This window comes from Cebidichthys violaceus, unplaced genomic scaffold, assembly GCF_023349555.1.
Source record: "Cebidichthys violaceus isolate CVI_PGR_0920_01 unplaced genomic scaffold, fCebVio1.0.p SCAF_23, whole genome shotgun sequence".
Classification (NCBI taxonomy): Eukaryota; Metazoa; Chordata; class Actinopteri; order Perciformes; family Stichaeidae; genus Cebidichthys; species Cebidichthys violaceus.
The window spans coordinates 8,397,705-8,417,646 of NW_027176406.1; the positions used below are offsets into that span (position 1 = coordinate 8,397,705).

At 43.1% G+C, this 19,942-nt stretch overlaps 1 protein-coding gene across 2 annotated transcripts; it reads right to left on the minus strand.

Annotated features, from left to right (window-relative positions):
* Window positions 1-156: 156 nt before the first annotated feature.
* On the minus strand, window positions 157-15,439 carry gprc5ba (G protein-coupled receptor, class C, group 5, member Ba). 2 transcript variants are annotated; one of them, XM_068718463.1, is made up of 4 exons: window positions 14,511-15,439; window positions 5,450-6,467; window positions 5,104-5,249; window positions 157-3,547 (listed from the first exon to the last, which is right to left on the minus strand). In XM_068718463.1, exons 2-4 carry the CDS (start codon window positions 6,465-6,467, stop codon window positions 3,503-3,505), a joined length of 1,209 nt encoding a protein of 402 aa, XP_068574564.1. In that variant the 5' UTR covers window positions 14,511-15,439; the 3' UTR covers window positions 157-3,502. The 2 variants fall into 2 exon arrangements, with proteins under 2 accessions (XP_068574564.1, XP_068574565.1); XM_068718464.1 differs by having other exon boundaries at window positions 5,128-5,249; window positions 14,511-15,436.
* Between the last annotated feature and the right edge of the window lie 4,503 nt (window positions 15,440-19,942).

Below are 19,942 nucleotides of genomic sequence, written 5' to 3' on the forward strand. Positions count from 1 at the left end.
TTAAAAAATGTAAAAATTGTTTAAAAGAAAATAGTGTATATATATATGGGACGATATGTCATATCTCTAGTTTTGGGCTCTAATTTTGACGCTTCAGAATAATCAGGTATGTCACTGCATCATTACCCGTGAAAAAACACCACATCCAATTCGGAGTTAACTACAAACATGACACTTTATTGTACTTATTTTTTCCTGATTCAGTTACAGAAACATGAGTTACCTGTTTGTTTATTTTTTTTGTTTGTTTTTTCTAATCAGGGGAATCAAGTTCTATACATAGGCATGCTGCGTCACTGCACAGTCACAGCTGTGAAAACCAATATCACCCCTGTCAGCTGCCCCGCTGGAACAGTCTGAAGGCAAGACAAATCAGGAGAGGACAGGCAAGGACATGTCAAACCCAGGGAGGATGGGTGTTCAGTGGGCTGCCCAGGGATGACAAACTTAACATATAGAAGTTTTGTGCAAATTTCACCACAGTCTATTTGATTTTAAACACAGAGACAATATCAGTCCGAAGATTCTCTTTTTTTCACCCTCGAGTCTTCAAACTAACAGAGGAAGTTATTATTAGGTCCAGTGATGATGGCATTTTATTCCTTTTTGGGGAATCCTACTATTTTGGACCATTTTCCCCTGACTTTAATCTCTTTGCTTCTCAAGAGCCAGCTCTCTTTTTGTGTTTAGGAAAGCACAGACATTAAGTGTGTCATCTGATATACACTGAAATTATGATTGCTGTCACATGACCTTTACATAAATAGTTAGTATTCAAAAGTACGTCTGAGAAAGGTCTTACATGTAGAAATGGTGATAAGCATGCACAGATAGGTAGTCGACAAGTGCAAAATCTACAAAGTCACATGTTATTGTTTTTTTGTACTCCACATTGAGTGAAAAACATCGCAAGAACTGAAACCTCCCTCCTCCGCTCGAAGTGTTGAGAGTTTTGTCTCGTTAATGCTGACCATCCAAAACCCTGAGGACCGTTCTTCTTCATGACGCATGGCTCTGGGGAGCGTAGCCTGTTTCTGACCACAGAGCCTGACGCTCTAACAGGACACGCTGTCTTTGGGCATCGAGATGGCCTGATGAAACCAGTCCTATTTTAGAATAGCCGGTGGGTAAGACATGAATGTACAGCAGCAGTCAAGGGTTGACCCTTTGGCTTTTCTTAGTTGAGGGTTGATGTAAGATCAGGGGTCATCAAAGCGACTGTTGGAAGGGGCTTGAAGTTTTTTCAGCCCTGCCTGCTCTAATTTCTTTTAAAATAACTATCCCATAAGTATTGAAGAATAAGTAATTGTCTACTGCATTATGTGCTGAAAATTATTCACAGCCAATATAATTGTTTGGAAAAAATAAAAAAAAAATAGGTGGTTTATGTCCCCGTAACTGTTACAGCAAAGAGAGAACCGGAGGTACAACCAAAGTAGATCCCTATGAATGACAACTCATAACTTTTCTCAACATTAATCCCAAAAAAGAAGCATATCTAGTGTTGGCAAAACATTTCCAAGAATGCTAGTCTGAAAACTAAAAGACACCAGCAAGAGAGAAATAAAAGTATATTGTAACAATAAGCAAATGTATGAACAACAAAGCAAACCAGTTTAAAAAAAAAAAAATCCCCAGATAAGTTTGCAGTCAGTTCTCCAGTGGGTCATATGACACTGGTGTCTAACCTCAGGCTACAGTTTGAAGAAAAAAAAAGTAAACAAGCAAGCAAAGCTTTACAGCACTACTATGTACACAGCTTCTCGGGTGAAGAGAGAGAGCTGGTGTCGTGATGAAGGAAAAGGGCGTGAAACGGAGACTCCAGTGAAACAAGAGTCCTTCTTGGCACGGGGCTACACTTGAGCTATAGCCGACCATGAGGAGGAGGAGGGAGAGAGATGCTTCACCAGAGAAAGAACACAACCACATAGATCAGAGCAGAACGGCCGCCCGCACATCACGCACAAACACACAGAGACACACCGACCAGGGAGCCATTTTCTCTAACAGATCTCACACTGTCGCATAGACTCCCCTCGGCCAGTCACTCGCTATCTCCTTCCTCCTCGCTCCCATCCCCTTCTTCCTCCTCTAACATTTGATCTCCCTCTTTCTACCTTGCACTGTAAATCTGATCTTTCTAAGGCTCTAGGATATCTCCACACAGCAGCCACAGCTCTATCTATAGCCTGTCACTCACAGTTTTGACTGACGTTTATGCATCAGCGTTGTTCTTGTAGTTCTGTGCCACACTTGGGAGTTGTGTGGAGGAATATTTAGCACCAGAAAGCAACCTTGATTTTTGTATCCCCCCCCCCCCCCCCGTCACTCATAAAATCACACAAACGCACACATAAACACAGATAGAGGAGCTAAGCACAGGAGAACATGTCATTTCCTCGCTTCGTTTCCTGCTGACATAAAGTGACAGTTTCTACTGGCTGGTTCAAAACGCCAGTGGCCACCGGAGATGTGGGAGAGCAGTTGACCTAGATTCATGAAGAGGTGCCTCCCCAATGATGACTGACGCCCTGCCCATCCAATCAGAATCCACTCTGCTCCATCGTATCTAACAGCAGTTCATTAGCAGCTTGAAATCCTTCTGTTCAGGTGCTTCAGGCCGCGTGGTCAATGGGAACTTCTTTTCCCGCAGTTCGGGATTCAGTTTGTTTCACATTTTGCAAAGTGTCCATGCAGGTGTGAGGATGGGGCAGGAGTTATGTTTTATATTCACAGACGGTGCAGTGAAACCGGAAACAGAGATACGGAGGGAGGGAGGAAGAAGACGTGTTCACGGAGGGGTAACAGTCTGCAGGGGAAGGTTTATTGGAGCGGTGGAGATGAGATGTAGGGAATACGCACACTCTTTTATCCCCCTCTCATATTCTGTACATACACACTCACAGAGGCTTGATTATTTTAAACGGGTGGTGCTTAAGCTGTACAGTTGCCCATGTGCTCTGTCTTTACCTACACTGTGGATGGATGGAGGACAGAGCCAAATGTTTCCATGTGAGAGTCAGCATTGTGAAGAGCAGCAGAAAAGACATCCTGACTGACAGAAAGAGAGAGAGCAGGAAAAAGCGATAGATTTCACAGTTTTTCAAGGATGCTTACAGTGCTGTATAGTCTCAGGGGAGCAAATCAAACAAAATGAAAAAGTATACTGCATGTTTCAGATCTGAGTCAGCGTGTGTTTTGTTTTGCTACTTGCTGGTCACATTTTGAGTTTTTGAACCCTTCTATAGAGATTTGTGTGCTAGAAGAACTTTAGCTCTGTCCTCCATGCCCTACTCTCTCTCAGACTCACACACACTCATACAATAGTTGATTGGCACACAGTCAGTGTTAAAGTCTGTACACAGAGTGAAACAACCCTGTTGGCATCCATGTTTTAAGTCCAATTCAACCAGACGGGCCCCTCGATCCGGATCCCTCCCTCCCCAACCTCTCCTTCCTCTTCTTCATTTTCTACCACACATCTTCTTTCCAATCCTCTGACTCACCACAGCTGCCTCCCTGTGTAGGTTGGAGGGGCAGAGGGCACCTGTAGAAGGAAAAATTAAGTTTGTAAATGATTGAATAATTTGGATATCAACAATACTCACACATGCATCTTTATACACACATTCATACGGTAGCTGCACATTTACCCATTTTGACACATGCTTGTCTACAAATCCCTCTGTGGTTTAGGAAAAAATATATCTCTGACTGTCTTCTAACTCAACATAAACTGTCTCGTGTCATCTGGTACCTGTACTGTACCGGATTTTAAGGCAAACCACAGCAAAGTAGCATTTACCTATTGTACTGTGCAAAGCAGATACAAACCTCCTTAAGGTATTAGACCTGTCTCAAGATCTTTATCCTTTATGCTCCCCATTTCATTTAAAGCAAGTGTTTGATATTTAGCGAACTAAGCTTATTAGCTTTTTTGCCAAGAGTTAGATGAGAAGATGCATACCACTCTCAGACATAGGAGCACAAAGACTGGAAACAAGGGGAAACAGCTAGCCTGGCTGTGTCAAAATCTACCAACCAGCATCCTCTGAAGCTCACTGATCTCACTTGTTTAATTCGCACAAAACCAAGGTGTGAAATTGCGGGTGATAGGTGTTTGTTGGACAGAGCCTGGCTAGCTGTTTCCCCCTATTTCCAGTCTTTAAGCTAAGCTAAGCTAAGTGCTGCTTAATATGTATTGTACACACAAGACAGTGGTATCAATCTGCTCATTTAACCTTCTGCAATGAAGTGAATAAGGGTAAGTTTTAGAAAAAAATGTCAAACTATTCAGTGAACTCAATCTTACACACGTAGACCTTTATCCATCTTGCACTTGCATCCTACACTCCCTTCTATTTAATTCTGTGCTTTCATCTTTTAAATATCTTATCCTCTTAAATCGCTATGTTAAGATGAATTTCTCATTTAATGCATTGTATGCCTGATGCAAAGCACTTCCCTTTGAGTATGAAGAATGCTATATAAATAATCTGTCTTTAAAATGAATGCACAAAAACACTGATGATATTTTATGCAGGGCAGTTAAGGAGTCTCTGCGTTCCCTTTGTCCGTTAAATCAGCACGCCTGCTATCTCTAGGAATAGTGACTACAAATGATGTTCTACCCAGTAGAAAGTCTTGCTTCAGCGTTCTAGCCTCCAGTGGTGTGTTGGGCTCTTGTGCTAAATTCATAACACAGGGGCTGAAAATAAGTTCACCTGTGCCAGCCCGAGTGCGCATTCATCCTGCATAACAAAGGGCGTGACAGGGCAGCAGACAGTCGCATCATTCAGTGGACAGATAGCATCGCAGCTTATTTACACACACAGGAGCAAATGGAAGCTCTCTCACACTCACCCATACACAAACTCAATGTCAGATGAGTGACCATTTGTGACAAAACCATCCATGCATGTGCCCACAAAATACGACACACACAGGCACATGACCATGCATCCGGCAAACTGATAATGCGCACACACATACTCACACCTCTCCCTCATTCGTGAGCAATGACGTACGGTCTTGAACGCACAAATGTGCATGCAGTCTTGTCGGCGTGGTCGAATGAGAGAGCGGCGTGTAAGCGGCGTGTACCTGTGACTGGGAGGATGTACTCACCGCTCCCCCGTTCAGGATCATGGTCATCTCAGTGGGTTGGTAGACATTGCTGCGAAAAGGAGCACTGGGCCTAGCGGCGGTGTTGCTGTTATGTTGCCCGGCACCGGCACTGCTCCTCAAGCCTTGTATTGAATACACAGAGAGGCGAACGGAGATTACTTACTGTGACTCACCAACTCCCTGTTTCCCTTGAAGAAAGACAAACTTGCTGTGTAACCCTGTATTTCCTGGCATTCTATTACTCACTTTGGCCTACATTCCACCTACAGCCTGTCCGCACATATTACGCCTGTCTGCTCTAAAATATTGGATTGTACGGTACCTGCAGTGTTCTCATCGCTGTATCCGTAGCCCTGGTTCTCCACAAACTGCCTGTGAGAGAGAGGGATGTCTTCGTCGAAGCTGGTCTCCCTCATCCGTGTCGAGTTCTGGGAGGTGTCAAAGTAATCTGGGGCAGTTGGCTGTGGAGGGGGTCTCAGGCAGATGTGGGATTCAGGAATGGCGTGGAAGATCAGCAGCAGCCAACCCTGAGCTACTAAAGCAATGGCCAGTGCCGGGTCATTCCATTCTGGGGATCTCCCCAGCCAGGCGTTGCCGTACAGATAGAAGCCCACCCAGGCCACCCACAGGAGCAGCGACAGCAGGCAGGTCACCAGCAGCCAGATGGCATTGCAGCGCCACTGATGTGTCTTCCCACACAGGGCCAGGGAGGCGGCAGTCAGCGCGGCTAGTAGGAGGGCTAGCACGTAACTGCAGGCTAGTGAAAAGTCAAGTGGCAGATACTCACAGGCAGCTCGTCCTTCCCTCAGCACGGTGAGAAGAAGCCACTCGGCAGCGATGATACCCTGTACGGCGCTCAAACCCAGCGCGAGGCCTGTAAGGGCGCAGCCACCAGGGCTCCGGCGCTCACGGCCAATCCTTCGTAGGCGGACACCCTGCACCAACAAGCAGGAGAAGCAGACGGCAAACAGGAGACCCCACAGGGCCCTGCGGAGCAAACATAAACACTCATCCTGCTCGATCAGGTAAGCAAAGCTCAGGCCGAACAAGCCGAGGATGCCGAGGAGCAGCAAGAGGATGGGTCCCACGCCGCTGCGCTTCTCAGCCTCACTGATGTGGTGTAAGCGGCACAGCAGGATTAGGGCTAACATGATGGCAGTCAGCATCCCGCCGGCGGCCACTGACTCGACAGCCACACCCCATATGGAGTCCAGGTCACAGAGGAGGGTGTAGGGACGCTCAAGGCCCCATCCGCAGCCTCTTGGTAGAGGCTCAGATTCCCCGGTGGCACGATGAGCAACAGTCAGCAGCAGCAGCAGCAGGACCGGGAGGGGCGCCATCTTTGAGAGATCAACAGATCAGAAGACAGAGATAGACGAAGAAGCAAAGACAGAGAATGGAGAATGTCAAAGGAAAGGAGAGAGAAGAGAATGAGTCATTCTGGCCATAAATGCAACACAGCCGAGCAGTCAGTCATTCCCACAGTAATCATCCGCCTGTGAGTGACAATACAGACAATCAGCCACTGCTGTGTTTTAGAGAGGAAACAAAGGGCAGTAGTTCATGCAGGGTGAATGACTGAAGCCTTTCCAAACACACAAAACACACACGCATCCTGTTTCACCAATTGTAGCCTATAGCTCTGCCCTCTTTAAATGCTTAAAAGGTTTCATTTATGTTGAAATAAACAAAATTATGGCCGGAAAATACATAGAAACCGAGAAATAGCCCAGATAAGCTGTCTATAGTTCATCCACAGAGAAGTGAGGTCACAGTCAGAGCACCTACAGTGTATTATTTGTCCAGTCTTGTCCAGTGAACCGGCTGCCCGGGCACTGACAGGAAAGCTGCAGCATCATGCATATTTTTATGAAAAAAAAGAAAAGAAACGAGATACAGAGAAGGAAAGCAATTCGTACAAGCAGTTCTACTCACTATCAGGCATCTAAGGGCATCTAGCAAGGCGTGAGACAATGCATAATACACTGCACACAAATACACAGCGCCTCGAGCACAAGTACAAACACTCAAGTATTTTTGTGTCCTGGTGAAAGAAAACGTAAAAAGCAAAGCAGGACTCGGTGAGTGAAATCAATGCTGTCTCAGTCTACTTATTCCTTTATTCTGACACAACTGTCAGACAGCCGTGCACGCACATGCACACAAATACGCATTCTTTCGTTTCATTCAGGTCCTTGCTGGGATGATCAGCGCTGTCGTTTCACCTGACAAGCTGTGTGTTTTTGAGAGGTTGATCTGTATATAAAAGCCACCACGAAGCAGCACACACATACACAGACACACACACACACAAGGCATCATTCTTCCAGGTTACTGTCAACTGTCTCTCCACTTCATCGCTAAGCTTTCAGAAATTCTTTCCAAGCTGGCTCATACATTAGTGTGTCAAACAATCTGCTTGTACAGAGAACACTAACCCGCTTTTCTAGTTGCTCCTACTCTTTGGATTGTTTATTTCAGCTGTAGATTTTGACGTAAAAAATCTCCCGAGGTCCACAAATAGACCTTGCCGCAATATTTACATACCACATAAAAGACACTGGATATCCCTGGCTTCATGTTCTTTCTCCATGCCAGTAAGTCAGAGAGAGTTACATGGTCTAGCCATCAGGGGAGAGTGGTAGATTTAAATACACACCAGCCAGGGCTACAGGTCACACACATCCCTTCCAGCATGTAGCTTATTTAAATGGGGCAGTCAGCGAGAAAGAGCCCTTAGATACTCTAATTTATTTTATCATGAGAAAAATAAGGACAGAAGAGGGAGGAAGACTGGTTGATTTGCAGCAAATATACTCTGACCAGACCTGCTTTTGATTGTATGATCTGTCACTTTACTGCATCCAACTTTTTCTACAGTGGTGGAATGTCGTGAAGTACATTTACTCTAGTACTGTACTTGAGCACAAATCTGATGCAGTAGGTAGGCACTGAAAGGCAAGGCGCCGGCCGCACTTGCCTTTCAGTGCCCCATTTGCTCGCCGATGGCCCCCTTTCTGCACTGTGCTCGTACAACTGTTACAGCTGATAACGCTGTCTCAACCGGCGTCGCCATCGCTGCAGCCAAGCGCCCACCCTCCGGTTCCCCCTCAAGTTAACACTGTTAGCTCTGTCAGCATTGTTGCCATTGATTGAACTGTTCGTGCACTGTTTGCTGCGAGCCGCCAGCCCAGCCGTCGCTATGTTGATAGCCGTTGAGAGGCAATAGATATGCTTTGACTTCTATATAGAGAACATTTAAGTATCTTCCTTTCACGCAACTTTGTAGTTCTACTCCACTACAATTCAGAGGAAAGTATTGTACAGCAATAGTTACCAGTTACTCTACAAATTATGAGCCTATAAAATATGATACACTGTTATTAATTGAATTACCTAACTGTATATAAAGAATTTAGAGCTGAAACGATTAGTCGATTAACTGATTAGTCAAGCAATAGAAAGTTGAAATTGTTTTTATAACAGCTTAATAATTAAAAAAAATATATATATTTCATGGTCCCAGCTTCTTAAACGTGAGGATTTACCGTCTTAAGTTACAGTAACATTTCGAGGTTGTGGACTGTTGGTCAAACAAAACAAGCATTTTGGTGTCACTGGTGCTCTTGGTAATGGTGATGGGCAATTCTCACAATTTTCTGAAATATTACAAACCACACAAAATTTTAACATAAAATTGTTAAAAAATAGCTCAACCAACTACAAAAGCAAAATGCTTCTTACACATATATGAGAAATAGTGATCTAATGGTATAACTGTCACAGCCATTTTTCTGCAATGACTACTTTTCCTAATTATACTTACATACTCCTTCTAAAGTTAGTATTTTTACAGTGTGGTATTAATACTTTTACTTAAGTAAAGGATCTGGACTTCCACCGCCACTGATTTTCTATTACAGGTACCTTTACACAAAGGAGGGTTGTGTATGTTATTAATAACTTAATTAACATTATTTTTGAGTGAACTCTCAATATTTGTTCAGAGATTCCCTACGGCAATTTTCTAACACAACAAGTGGTTCAATTCTTCCCCAAATCTCCACATAAAAACTCAAACATGTCCACATATAGATATTTCCTGCATACGTCCATCTATTTATTTACAAGCTTTTGATGTGTCTGTCGTAATATCCATATCAAAATGTATATTTTTAAGACACCGATTGTTTACCACTTGTGAAATATCATTATTTATTTCTCTGAGACCCAAGAGGGCATAACAGTGAAAGATGCATGTGTGCATATGTGTGTGTTTGTGCATATTCATTTGTTTAGAGCTCTTTCATGTATCCTTCAGAGATTTACACCCTCCGAATTCTTCCTCATTACAAAAATTCTTCGCTCCCTTGTTTCCTGCCGTTATTTCAGCCTGCCATTTCCTTTCGTCTCCTTACCGCCTTGTTGCAGCAGCTCACTGCCGCAGGTTATTATTGGTCTACATTAACATCAATCAAATGAGTGCTTAAAGAAGGATGAGTCACCAAAACACACCAACAAAACAGCTTTTTACACATACACAAACACCTTACACTGACACGCATACCTGAACAATTTGCATAAAAACAGACGCACTCCTGATAAACACATGCTTTCTTTTCGTTATCGTGTTGTTTTTCTAGTGATAACCATGGTTACGCCCCATCTCTAAATGACAGGAATAGAGAGAAAGCTCATTGTTCGTCTTCTTTGTCCCTCTTCCTAATGACAAAGCCTGTGAAACCACACAGTCCAGACAAGAGACACAGAGACAGGAGCTTGTGCACACTAGTGAGTGACCACTTTTTCATTCACTCACGCTCTCACACAGAAACTCCCTCTTGCAAACATGGTTGCTCAGGCTGCTTTTTGAGTGGGACTTGGCAGACTGGTGAGCTGAAGGATGCACACAGAGGACCACACACACACACACACACACACACACACACACACACACACACACACACACACATGCATCATGTAGGACACACAGTACAAAACACACACCTACAGCACACATGAGTCCTCTTCCCTGCTTCTCACTAATATGAGTCATGTGCAAAGGGAAAGAGAGCCCCTGGCCTTCCGCTTTGTGCAACACAGAGGCTGCTGCCACCGTCTCATCCTCCCTTTCCCTCCTTCCCATTTTTCAAGACATGTTTCCCTCTCTCTGTCACTCCCGCTCCATGCAGCCATTTCTGTCCTCCCCTCCATTTAAAATCCTCTATTCTGTCAGTTTCAATGCCACCTCTCCTCCAGAGCAGCTGGAGCGGTCTCATCTCTCTGCTACATTTGAAGATGTGCTGTGAAAGATGCACCTCAAACACCTCCTCTCCCCACATTTTCTCCCTCTTTTCACCCCCCACCACCATCTAATCTCAAACACACCCCTCTTCCTTCCATTTTGGCTTCTCCTTCTTCCCTCCTTGTGCCCCTTCCTCCTCTCCACCCTCCCTCCCCCTTGCCTTTATTCTTGCTGTGTATCTTATGTAACTGGGTAAGGATCCAGCTCCTGCCAGTTCTGCTGCATGGCTGCTGTTTCTAAGGCATCATCTTCCTCTGTGCCAAGCAGCCTTCTGTCACTCGGAGGTCCATCTTAGTTACATGCATTCATGCTGCACATGTCACTCACACACAAAAACACACCCAAGCTGGCACGATGCCCATGTGTGCTGGCTCTATTTGCATGTAAATATAACATTCAGCTTGGTGGCATGTATTATGCATCTGAAGGCAACACATTCTCACACAAAGCTGAATGTGACAAGTATGCAGCATGCATTCCTTATACACACAACAGGAATATAGGCGTGAGAGTGCAACTGTGCAGCACTGCAGTCCTTCAAATGTGCTCCAGGCTGAATAGGCAGGCATCGGGGAATCTAGCAAGCCCTCCTGTACAATTACCTTCTCCTGTAATTATCAGACATAGCACACAAGCAGATGCTGTCTAATTACCATGGTGATAATTGGGAGGATTATTGCATTTTGACGACTCGCTTCAATTCTTGGTTGTTGTTTTTTCGCCCCACTTTTGTTTTATTCAGACTACTAACGGAGAACGTGTGTGTGTGTGTGTGTGTGTGTCTGTATGAGTGTGTAGGTGTATGTCTGGGAAAACACGGATCCAGCTGTTGAGGTGAGCAGGTCATTTGCAGGACCTGTGATCTCTGTGAGAGCCACCGTCTCGTCTAACACTAACAGACCTTTCCTTTTCTGACAGCGCATAAATTTACATCTTACATCAGTGGCTGGGATTACATAAGGCCATGGATATCAGACATGTTAAATTAACCCGGGCTGTCTGGATGTTCTGTTTCATTATACGAGATTTACTTTGGATTAAAAACACATCTGTGCTTCAGAATAAGATTGTATGCTCTGCTAGCTGGGTTTGTCATTGGAGGCATCTAAGACTTGTCTTTTATCAGTTGTTTCTTCTTAAGCTCTCTTGACCATTTCAAGTGTCTTGAGTGACAATAATTGGCTTTAAGTTACTCCGAGAGTTTGAGTCTAGACTGATCCAGATATACAGATATATATAGTCTTCTCTGATTCATGTGTCAATTTGACCAGCTGGTTGTCTGGCAAATCTCTTTCCTGCTTCCTTTAAATGTGCGTTTCTGACGTCACCAAGCTGGCATTTAACATTTATCCTCCCTGGAGTTTTGGAAAAGCTTCATTTGAAAAAGAGCTTAATGTGGACATACTTTTAGCCTGGATGCTCATCCAAAAAAGATAGCTCTCTCTTTCTACCTCAAGGATACGTTGACAGGACACATTGTCGTTGTGATCCCTGAACTTGTGACTTGTAACGGCCTTCCTTACCAATGGAGCATTCAGTCAAAGACCTCCTACGCAGAACATTGCTAAAGCACAGCCAAAACATTTCCAAGTCGACGTTTTGAGAAAGAAAAATCTTGAGTGTAGGTTTGCTGACATAAACCAACCTGACAATATATTGTTTCCATGAATAGATAGTAACTTTGATTCTCAGATGTTTTTCTTGAACAAATGCAAAGGAATACATTTAGCTCTCCACAGGAAACGCATTCCGTGTCCTACTTCAAATAAAATGCACAATAACCATAAATTTCATTGCAGGATCTGATTCGTCTGACTTCTCACATACAACTTCTCAGAGTAATGTCTAAATAATTTCGGGGTCGCAGTGCATGAAAGGGTGTGAAAGGGGCTTTAGTCTCCAATCTCTCGAAATCTCTAGCCTTGCAGCGTGACGTCTCCAATCCCTTGTGTGGCCGATAAAAATGGGAATAAAAAAAGGGGATGCAGAGAAAGAAAGAGGGGAGCAATGCGGTAGACGTCAAGGCATGACGTATTGGTTTGCTAAAATATTGAAAAGGAGTTAGTGAGGACAAGTTTCAGGAAAAAAATAGACTCGCAGATGACAAGAGTAGCACAGACAAATGGAAAGGCATATTGAGTGGTGAGACTGAAAAAAGGGTAGTCCATTCACTTCACCGTCCTCCTGGGTGTCAGCACGAACAAAGTGACAGTGGAAGCATTTCCCCCAGCCTCTTCAGACAATCCCGGCCATCCTAATTAGACCTCATTACCATGTGACTAGGCTCACAGCAAGACCATATGCTAATTGACTTAACAATTAACAGCGCCAGCTCCTTACACCCCTCCCTCTGCTCCCTTTTCTTTTTCCCCCTCCTCTTCCTACATCAACAACCGATGGGGTGTGATCGGTCAGATATGAAGGCATTCCAAACCTAAAAAAGCACCCAAAAACAGAGCCACTGACCTCCGGTGTCGTGTGTATTTTGCTTCTTTGGGATGTCACTGTGCATATTTTATTATAGATACAGTGATGGGGGGTGATCACAGGAGCCCAGGGAGATCAGATTTGGTTAGAGTGTGTGATAGTAATCAGAGGAGCAGGAGAAACAAGGAACAGGCGGATGTGCAAAGAAAGAATTGGAGTGAGCCTAGAGCGTGTGTGTGTTTGTATCTGTGTGTGTGTGTGTGTGTGTGTGTGTGTGTGTGTGTGTGTGTGTGTGTGTGAGTGTGTGTGTGAGGGGAGGAGGGTGAATGCGTGAACACAAATGCTCATGAAAGGAGAACCAGGGAAGTTCTCATGTATGTGAAAATCCAGTTCATAGATTCCGTGTCATGCGTACATAAAGAGGCCGCACACATGCACACACACACACACACACACACACACACACACACACACACGCAACCATCTAAACAAGCTACATATGGCATCAGCCCCGAGGAGATACTGTAGCATCCTCTTTCCCCATGAGGAAGCAAACTAACTCATGAAAGCGCAGCCTGAAAATAAACAGCTCCACTCTGCTGAATATTGATTAATGATGGAAAACAGAACACTCCAAAATAGGCCCGGGAGCTTTCCGAGTACACAAATACTGCACTGACGGAGACTCAAGGCTCATGTATCATCTATCTATTGACCAACAGAAAGTCAATCCATGCATTGACTACCATTTCCATACAAACGCTCTTCGTCTAATTGGACACAAGTGACCATTTAAGCGTAATTTCTTTCCAGAGTTGACAACAAGCCTTTTGTTTATGAGGCCAGCGTAGGAGGGACACATCTCCTTAAGGGGACACCCTTGGTTTTAGCTGACCTAAGGAGCACCTTAAAGCAAACACCCCCCCCCCCCCCCCCCCCCCCTAACAATACTGGCCACATGGGAGGGTCCCTGGGGGCTTCCAGAAGAGTGTGTTTGTTTGAGGGGGCAGCAGTAAGACCATTGTTACTGAGGTGTGTGATCCAAATATAAAGAATGACATCTAACCTCTAAACTAAAGAATGGCGGAGTGATTGACACTCCCAAAATATCCCAGTGTATTGTGGGGTGAAAATGGAGGTGCAGCTACTAATGGAGACCAACGTTTTCAAAATCGTGAGAAAATTGTGCCACAGCCAGTCAGTCCTTGAATATCACACAGGTCAAAGTCCTCCTTGTCTTCAGTTAAGGTTAACATGGATTTTGCGAATGCCCTTTGGGGGTCATATGTGCCAATCTCTGGGTGTAAATGTACATTTCTGCAGCATGCCCTGTGCGTAAATGTACATTTATGTCTGAAATACTGCGTGCCCTTTTTGACTCACACACCTATGCATTTGGTGCATCGACATCGCCTTTCTTCCCGAGCTGTCATTGATGCAACTTCCACCTCAGTGGTAATAAGACCCGAAACAGCCTTGTTGCAACACAACTCGATGCATTCAAATAAACCGAGATCCCCTGTGGTTCATTTAAAATAGTCCTACCCACTGAATATATATCACGCGCACCATCTCCACAAGGATATCACACTCCCCGACCCCCATTCGTATTAATCAATATCCCATGGGCTACATGGTGAGCAGCACGTACCTTAATAGACGTAAACAAATCCGATCGAGAGCGAAGGCAGATGCACAGATGTCAGGTTTGATGGGAGACTGGGGAAGTAGAAATGTCACATTTCGGAATGAGCCCCGCTCGCTGTGTTTGCGTATTCTTTCTCCATCCACATGGACTCGTACGCGATAAGTCCAGATGATTCCCCTTGCTCCAGCTTTTACAGCAGAGGAACCCGATTATTCAGCCCGTGTCTGTTGTCCTCAGAGGCAGAATGGACATGGACGAAACACACCGGCGTTTCAGGATTAAAATGTGGAAGGGATTCTTTTCCCCCTAAATCCTTTGTTCAGCGGTGCACATCTTTGACTTTCACATTGCACCAATAAGGGAGCATTCATCAAAAATAAATAAAACACTCAATGATTCGAAATCCTGTAATACGCAGAGTCGGTGCCAGCAAACCTATCGGATAATTTTCTCCTGCTACCGCGCTGAATATGCCGCTTAGTGTCCGAGTTGACGCTCACTGCTCCCTGCTGCACATCTCCCGACTGAGTGCATCACCAAAACTGCGCTCCGCATAACGCGCGTTCTGATAATCTCTCTCCGCACACACACACACACACACACACACACACACACACACACACACACACGCACAGAAAGTGACAGCTCACCAGAGCCGCCACTACCTCCTGTCTGTTCTCCCTCACTTTAACTGGTTTCCTCTCCGATACATTAGTTGGTGCCTGACTGAGGGATCACCTTGATAAATCCCTTCTAGACGCACAGCGGGTCTTTCTCTCTTACACACACGCGCATACACACACCTCCTAAATCTTTCATCGTAATGTCAGTGTAACAGGCTGTACGCACAGCTTGGACTCGTTTTGCATGCTACTCCAGCAAAGTTACAGGTATTGGTATTGTTTTTGCTTGCTTGACTGCGCTAAATCATAGAAAATAAGCCAATACAGTGTCAAGTTGTACTATTAAAACTATATTTCCGGGCAGATCTTTCAGAATAAAGTTCTTAAGATAAGTAAGCCATTATTATTTAACATAACAATCAAATCAGCTTATTGTATTATTATTATTATTATTATTATTATTATTATTGTTATTATTATTATCTCATATTACTATTTGCCTCATTCAGGCATTTACCAGTCTACAGACACGCACTGAAGGCAGCAAGCTGTCGCCCAAGGCACTTATTAGATCATTAGTTGCAAATTAGGGTTTAGAATTTAGCTCACTCCAACATGTGGACTGAAGTCGGAAGGAGCCAGGGACCACAACCCTGCGCTTCATGGAGGGCCCACCTGCTGAGCAGCGGCATCATACTCATGGAGTGAGGACCATCTTACTACAGTCTACTATTTGTTTATAAAAGGTCAACTCACAAATCCAAGCCCCCTTCTTCTGCAACTGATGCGTTTTCATTTTACGACGTGATGCTCTTATTTTGAAAGTACTCCAGCCTCTTCTTCTGGGTTACTCTGGTTATCTCTGGCTACTTGATACAGCCACAAACTGCTGTGGTGCCTATTATTTCTCCCTCTCGTCACTTGCTTGTCGCCTCAGCTGCTTCAGTCCATCCACCAGGGAGGCTTTCAATGGTGGAGCCCCCACCACCCCCACTACCTCCACCCCCACCCGGGTTTCCATCCTGCCTTTATAATGGTGCATGTGAGCCAGTGGAAGTCATCTATGGCAATGTTGTCACAATTTGCACTGGGTCCCAAAATTGATATCGCAGACTTGGCCAATCAGGAGCAAAGCATGGCTGCCATGACACCTCTGACCAGGTTCCTAATGCTGCTACGGGTCTAAAATATGATCAGACAATGGAGATACAAACATCCACTCTCCCACCTCTCATTTTATGGAATTGGAAATAATCCAGTGGCTTGGGGGTGTTAATCTACTCTTTATCGTTAACGGTAAAAAGCTAAATCCTGCTGCAATATGAGCTGAGAACCAACGACCAGTCAAACATTCTGCATGGGATTGCCCTCTCATTGCCTGTGCCCCCCCCCGCCCCCCCCATTTTCCCTTTCACACACATAAATACATGCAAAGTGAGATGACATGCAGGCTCTGGGCAGTAAGGAGGCGTATTATATGGAGTGGCAGCTGAGGATGTGAGACTAATCTGACAGGTGCAGTCTCAGAGTGACAGCATGGGAGGAGGGGGTGGAGGAAGAGGAGGAGGGGAGGGGTCTCTACTCGAAACAGGACGACTAAGGAGATTAATGGCTCTCACTTTCTCAGCAGACAGGCTCAGGCTGTACATCATCAATACCATGCTTATTCTCATCATCTTTGTTATCAGCAGGGATAGATTGTGCACATAAGAAGCAATCATTGCTCTATTATACATAATGGTTTTTGGAAGAACATTAACTCGCCAGTGTAGGGTGATAGTATATGTATGAGTTGTATTAATACGTAGGCCTAATTTCTGAATATTGAGCTTTGAAGATAAATTTGACCTTTTGTGACTGGAAGAAATAATAATTTGGGGAAAAACGCATTTTCCCTTTCTGGCCGAGAGATTGGATTTGTAGGCTGATAGGCTCAACTCTCCATTCTGTATGGTGAATATGTAGCTGGAGCCAGAAGCCAGTTAAATTAGCTTAGCACAAAGATCAAAGACTGGAGGACAGGGTGAAACAGCTATACAAAAGCCAACATGTAATCTGCAGTGTCAAGGGGGTTTATGTGGCTGACTATTTATTTGCCGGGCACGGTAACTTATGGTTGATGCTAGAATAGATGGTCTGGAGGGAGGAATGGTTCGAGTTAGGAAAGCCAATTGTTCAGGGGAAAGGAAGCACATGAGCAGATCAGGCAAGCGTCCCTCTGGCCCATCCATTTTAGCAAAAGGGCTTTAGCTTTTCAGATAGCCCTACCCAAGGAAGAACAAAACACAACCATATTTTTTCATAATTTCTTTAATGACGGTCATCCCTGAAATATTTAATACAGCGAGAATACAACAAAAAGTGCTGAAATTGATCTATATATAGACTCATACCATAAGCAAAAAAGTACAGAATAAAATCACACTTGAGATGGTGTTGGGGGGTATCTACTTAATCTCAACCCAGTACTTTTAGATATAAGTGGTAGTAGGCCTGCAACCCATAAACTGTAGTTTTCCACTTGTTGAAAAGAGATAAAGCTCCTAACGTGTCACTAAAAGTTTATTTATGTCTCAAAATGACTTGATTTCATTCATGTCGGTTTTATTTGATGGATTATAGCTCACCCTTTCCATTATACCTCTTCAAATACCTCTAAAGGGCCAGTACAACCTATACCATGTATTTTCCACATGTCAAAAACTGATTACAGCTCCTATTGTTTCACTGAAAGGTTATTTATTTTTTAGTCATTAGATTATATAAATAACCTTTCAGTGACACCTTTCCATATTTAACTAGACAACCTAATTAATCGATTGGTACCAACCATGGTTTGCTAGCTTGTCAGACAGGGGGCTGAATAATGCTCCAAATTTTGGCAAAATTTTGGCGAGGGAAAACTGGCATGGGGATTTTCAGAGGGGTCCCTTGATTTCTCACCTCAAGATATTGGTTTTATGGGTCTCTCCTTTACAGATTTGACTTCATGAGAATCCCATGCAGTTTTGGGTAATGCACTATTTTTCATGCAGTATAAATGTGTTATTTTTGCTTATTTGAAAATGGCGTAGTTGAATATTTCTGCGTACGGGTCTTGAAATTGCATGGGTGATGATGTTAGTCCCCATGGTAGCCATTTCAAATGGTGAGACCATTTTTTTTTTACTTTAAAATTACCTTTTGGGACCTTTGATAATCACAGTCTGGACATATGGACATTGAGACATCGTCTCTGATGTCCAGAACTTCAGAAAACTTGAAGCTGACACATTACAGCCCATTTAAGGAGCTCATTTGTCTTCTTTGTTGGTTCTCAGAGAACCGACACCAGATGTTGGGGGAGGAGCAGAAGACTGGATGGAGACCGGAACATTAAGGTTTGGAGAGATGGACCTGAAAAACACAACCATCAGTACACAGCTGGAAGCTGCAACAGTCAAACAACATGATTTTTATATTTGAATGATTATGTGTCTGTAATGGTATTTTTGCATCGCTGTCCTCCAGAAAACGCTGGAGGAGCAGCTGGTGAACCAAAGGAAGGCTCATCAAAAGCAGCTCAACCGTTCTAAGACAAGCAGAGGATGCTGGACGAACTCAAAGTAAGAAAACACCAGTAAAGCAAAATATTGCATTGATTTTGTACTTGAAGTGTGGTATGCCACAAAAAAAATGACGATACAGTATATATGTATGAAAAAATAAGTATAGTGGGCTTTTAAAGATGAATACAAATAAAAAGGTCATTGTATGTTTTCATACATAAAAATAGTCCCAGTCTAGAATGCAATAAAAAATGTCATAGTATAGTATGCCATGAAAGTGTCGTAAAAATGTCACAGTATAGCATGCCATTAAAATGCCATAAAAAGTATCATGGTACAGTATGCCATACACATTTCATAGGATAGTATTCCATGCAATGTCAAGTTTCATAGTATAGTATGTCATAAAATGGCAATAAGAAAGTGATAAAACAGTCATGGTGTAGTATGCCATATTAATATCTTAAATGTCTTAAAATAGTCATACAGATTTCAGAGTATAGCATTGCATAAAGAAAGTCATAATATGGAATGTCCATTGAAAATGTCATAGTAAAGCATGTGATAAAAAAGTAAAAAAAATACTATCACATAAAAAAGTCACAAAAAACTTCAAAGTAAAGTATTTACTTTATAAAGTACTTAAAATAGCTTCGTGAAGCATGCCAAAAAATATCATTCAAATATCATAGTATATAATTAAAATTCTATAAAAAGTCATAGTATAGTACACCATAAAATTATTTTAAAATACGTATATCATATTATAGTTTTTTATTAAAATAAAATAAAACTTGATTAAAAATAAATGTCATAGAAAGAAGTCATAGAAAAGTATGCGACAAAAAAGTCATACAAAATATTATTGTATAGCATGCCATAAAAGGACTTAAAACATATCATGTTATAGTATTCTTTTAAGTAGATTTTTTCTAAAAGTCATAGTATAGCATGCCATAAATAATGTCATAAAATATCATATTATAGTATTCCATAAACATTTCATAGCTTAGTATTGCATAAAATGTCATTAAAATATCACAGTATATTGCATCATAAAATGTCATTCTTTATTAATTTATTGGTCTATTTGGTTACATTACACATTAATAAAACATCACCTTAAATATGCCAGAGTTAGCCAAGAGGCTATTTTTCATCTGTAGTCCCTCAAATGTAGTAATAAAGAAAGTCATCAAACAGTCATAGTGTAGCATGCCATACAAAATGTCACAGTAAAGTACGCCACAAAAAAGTCATAAAA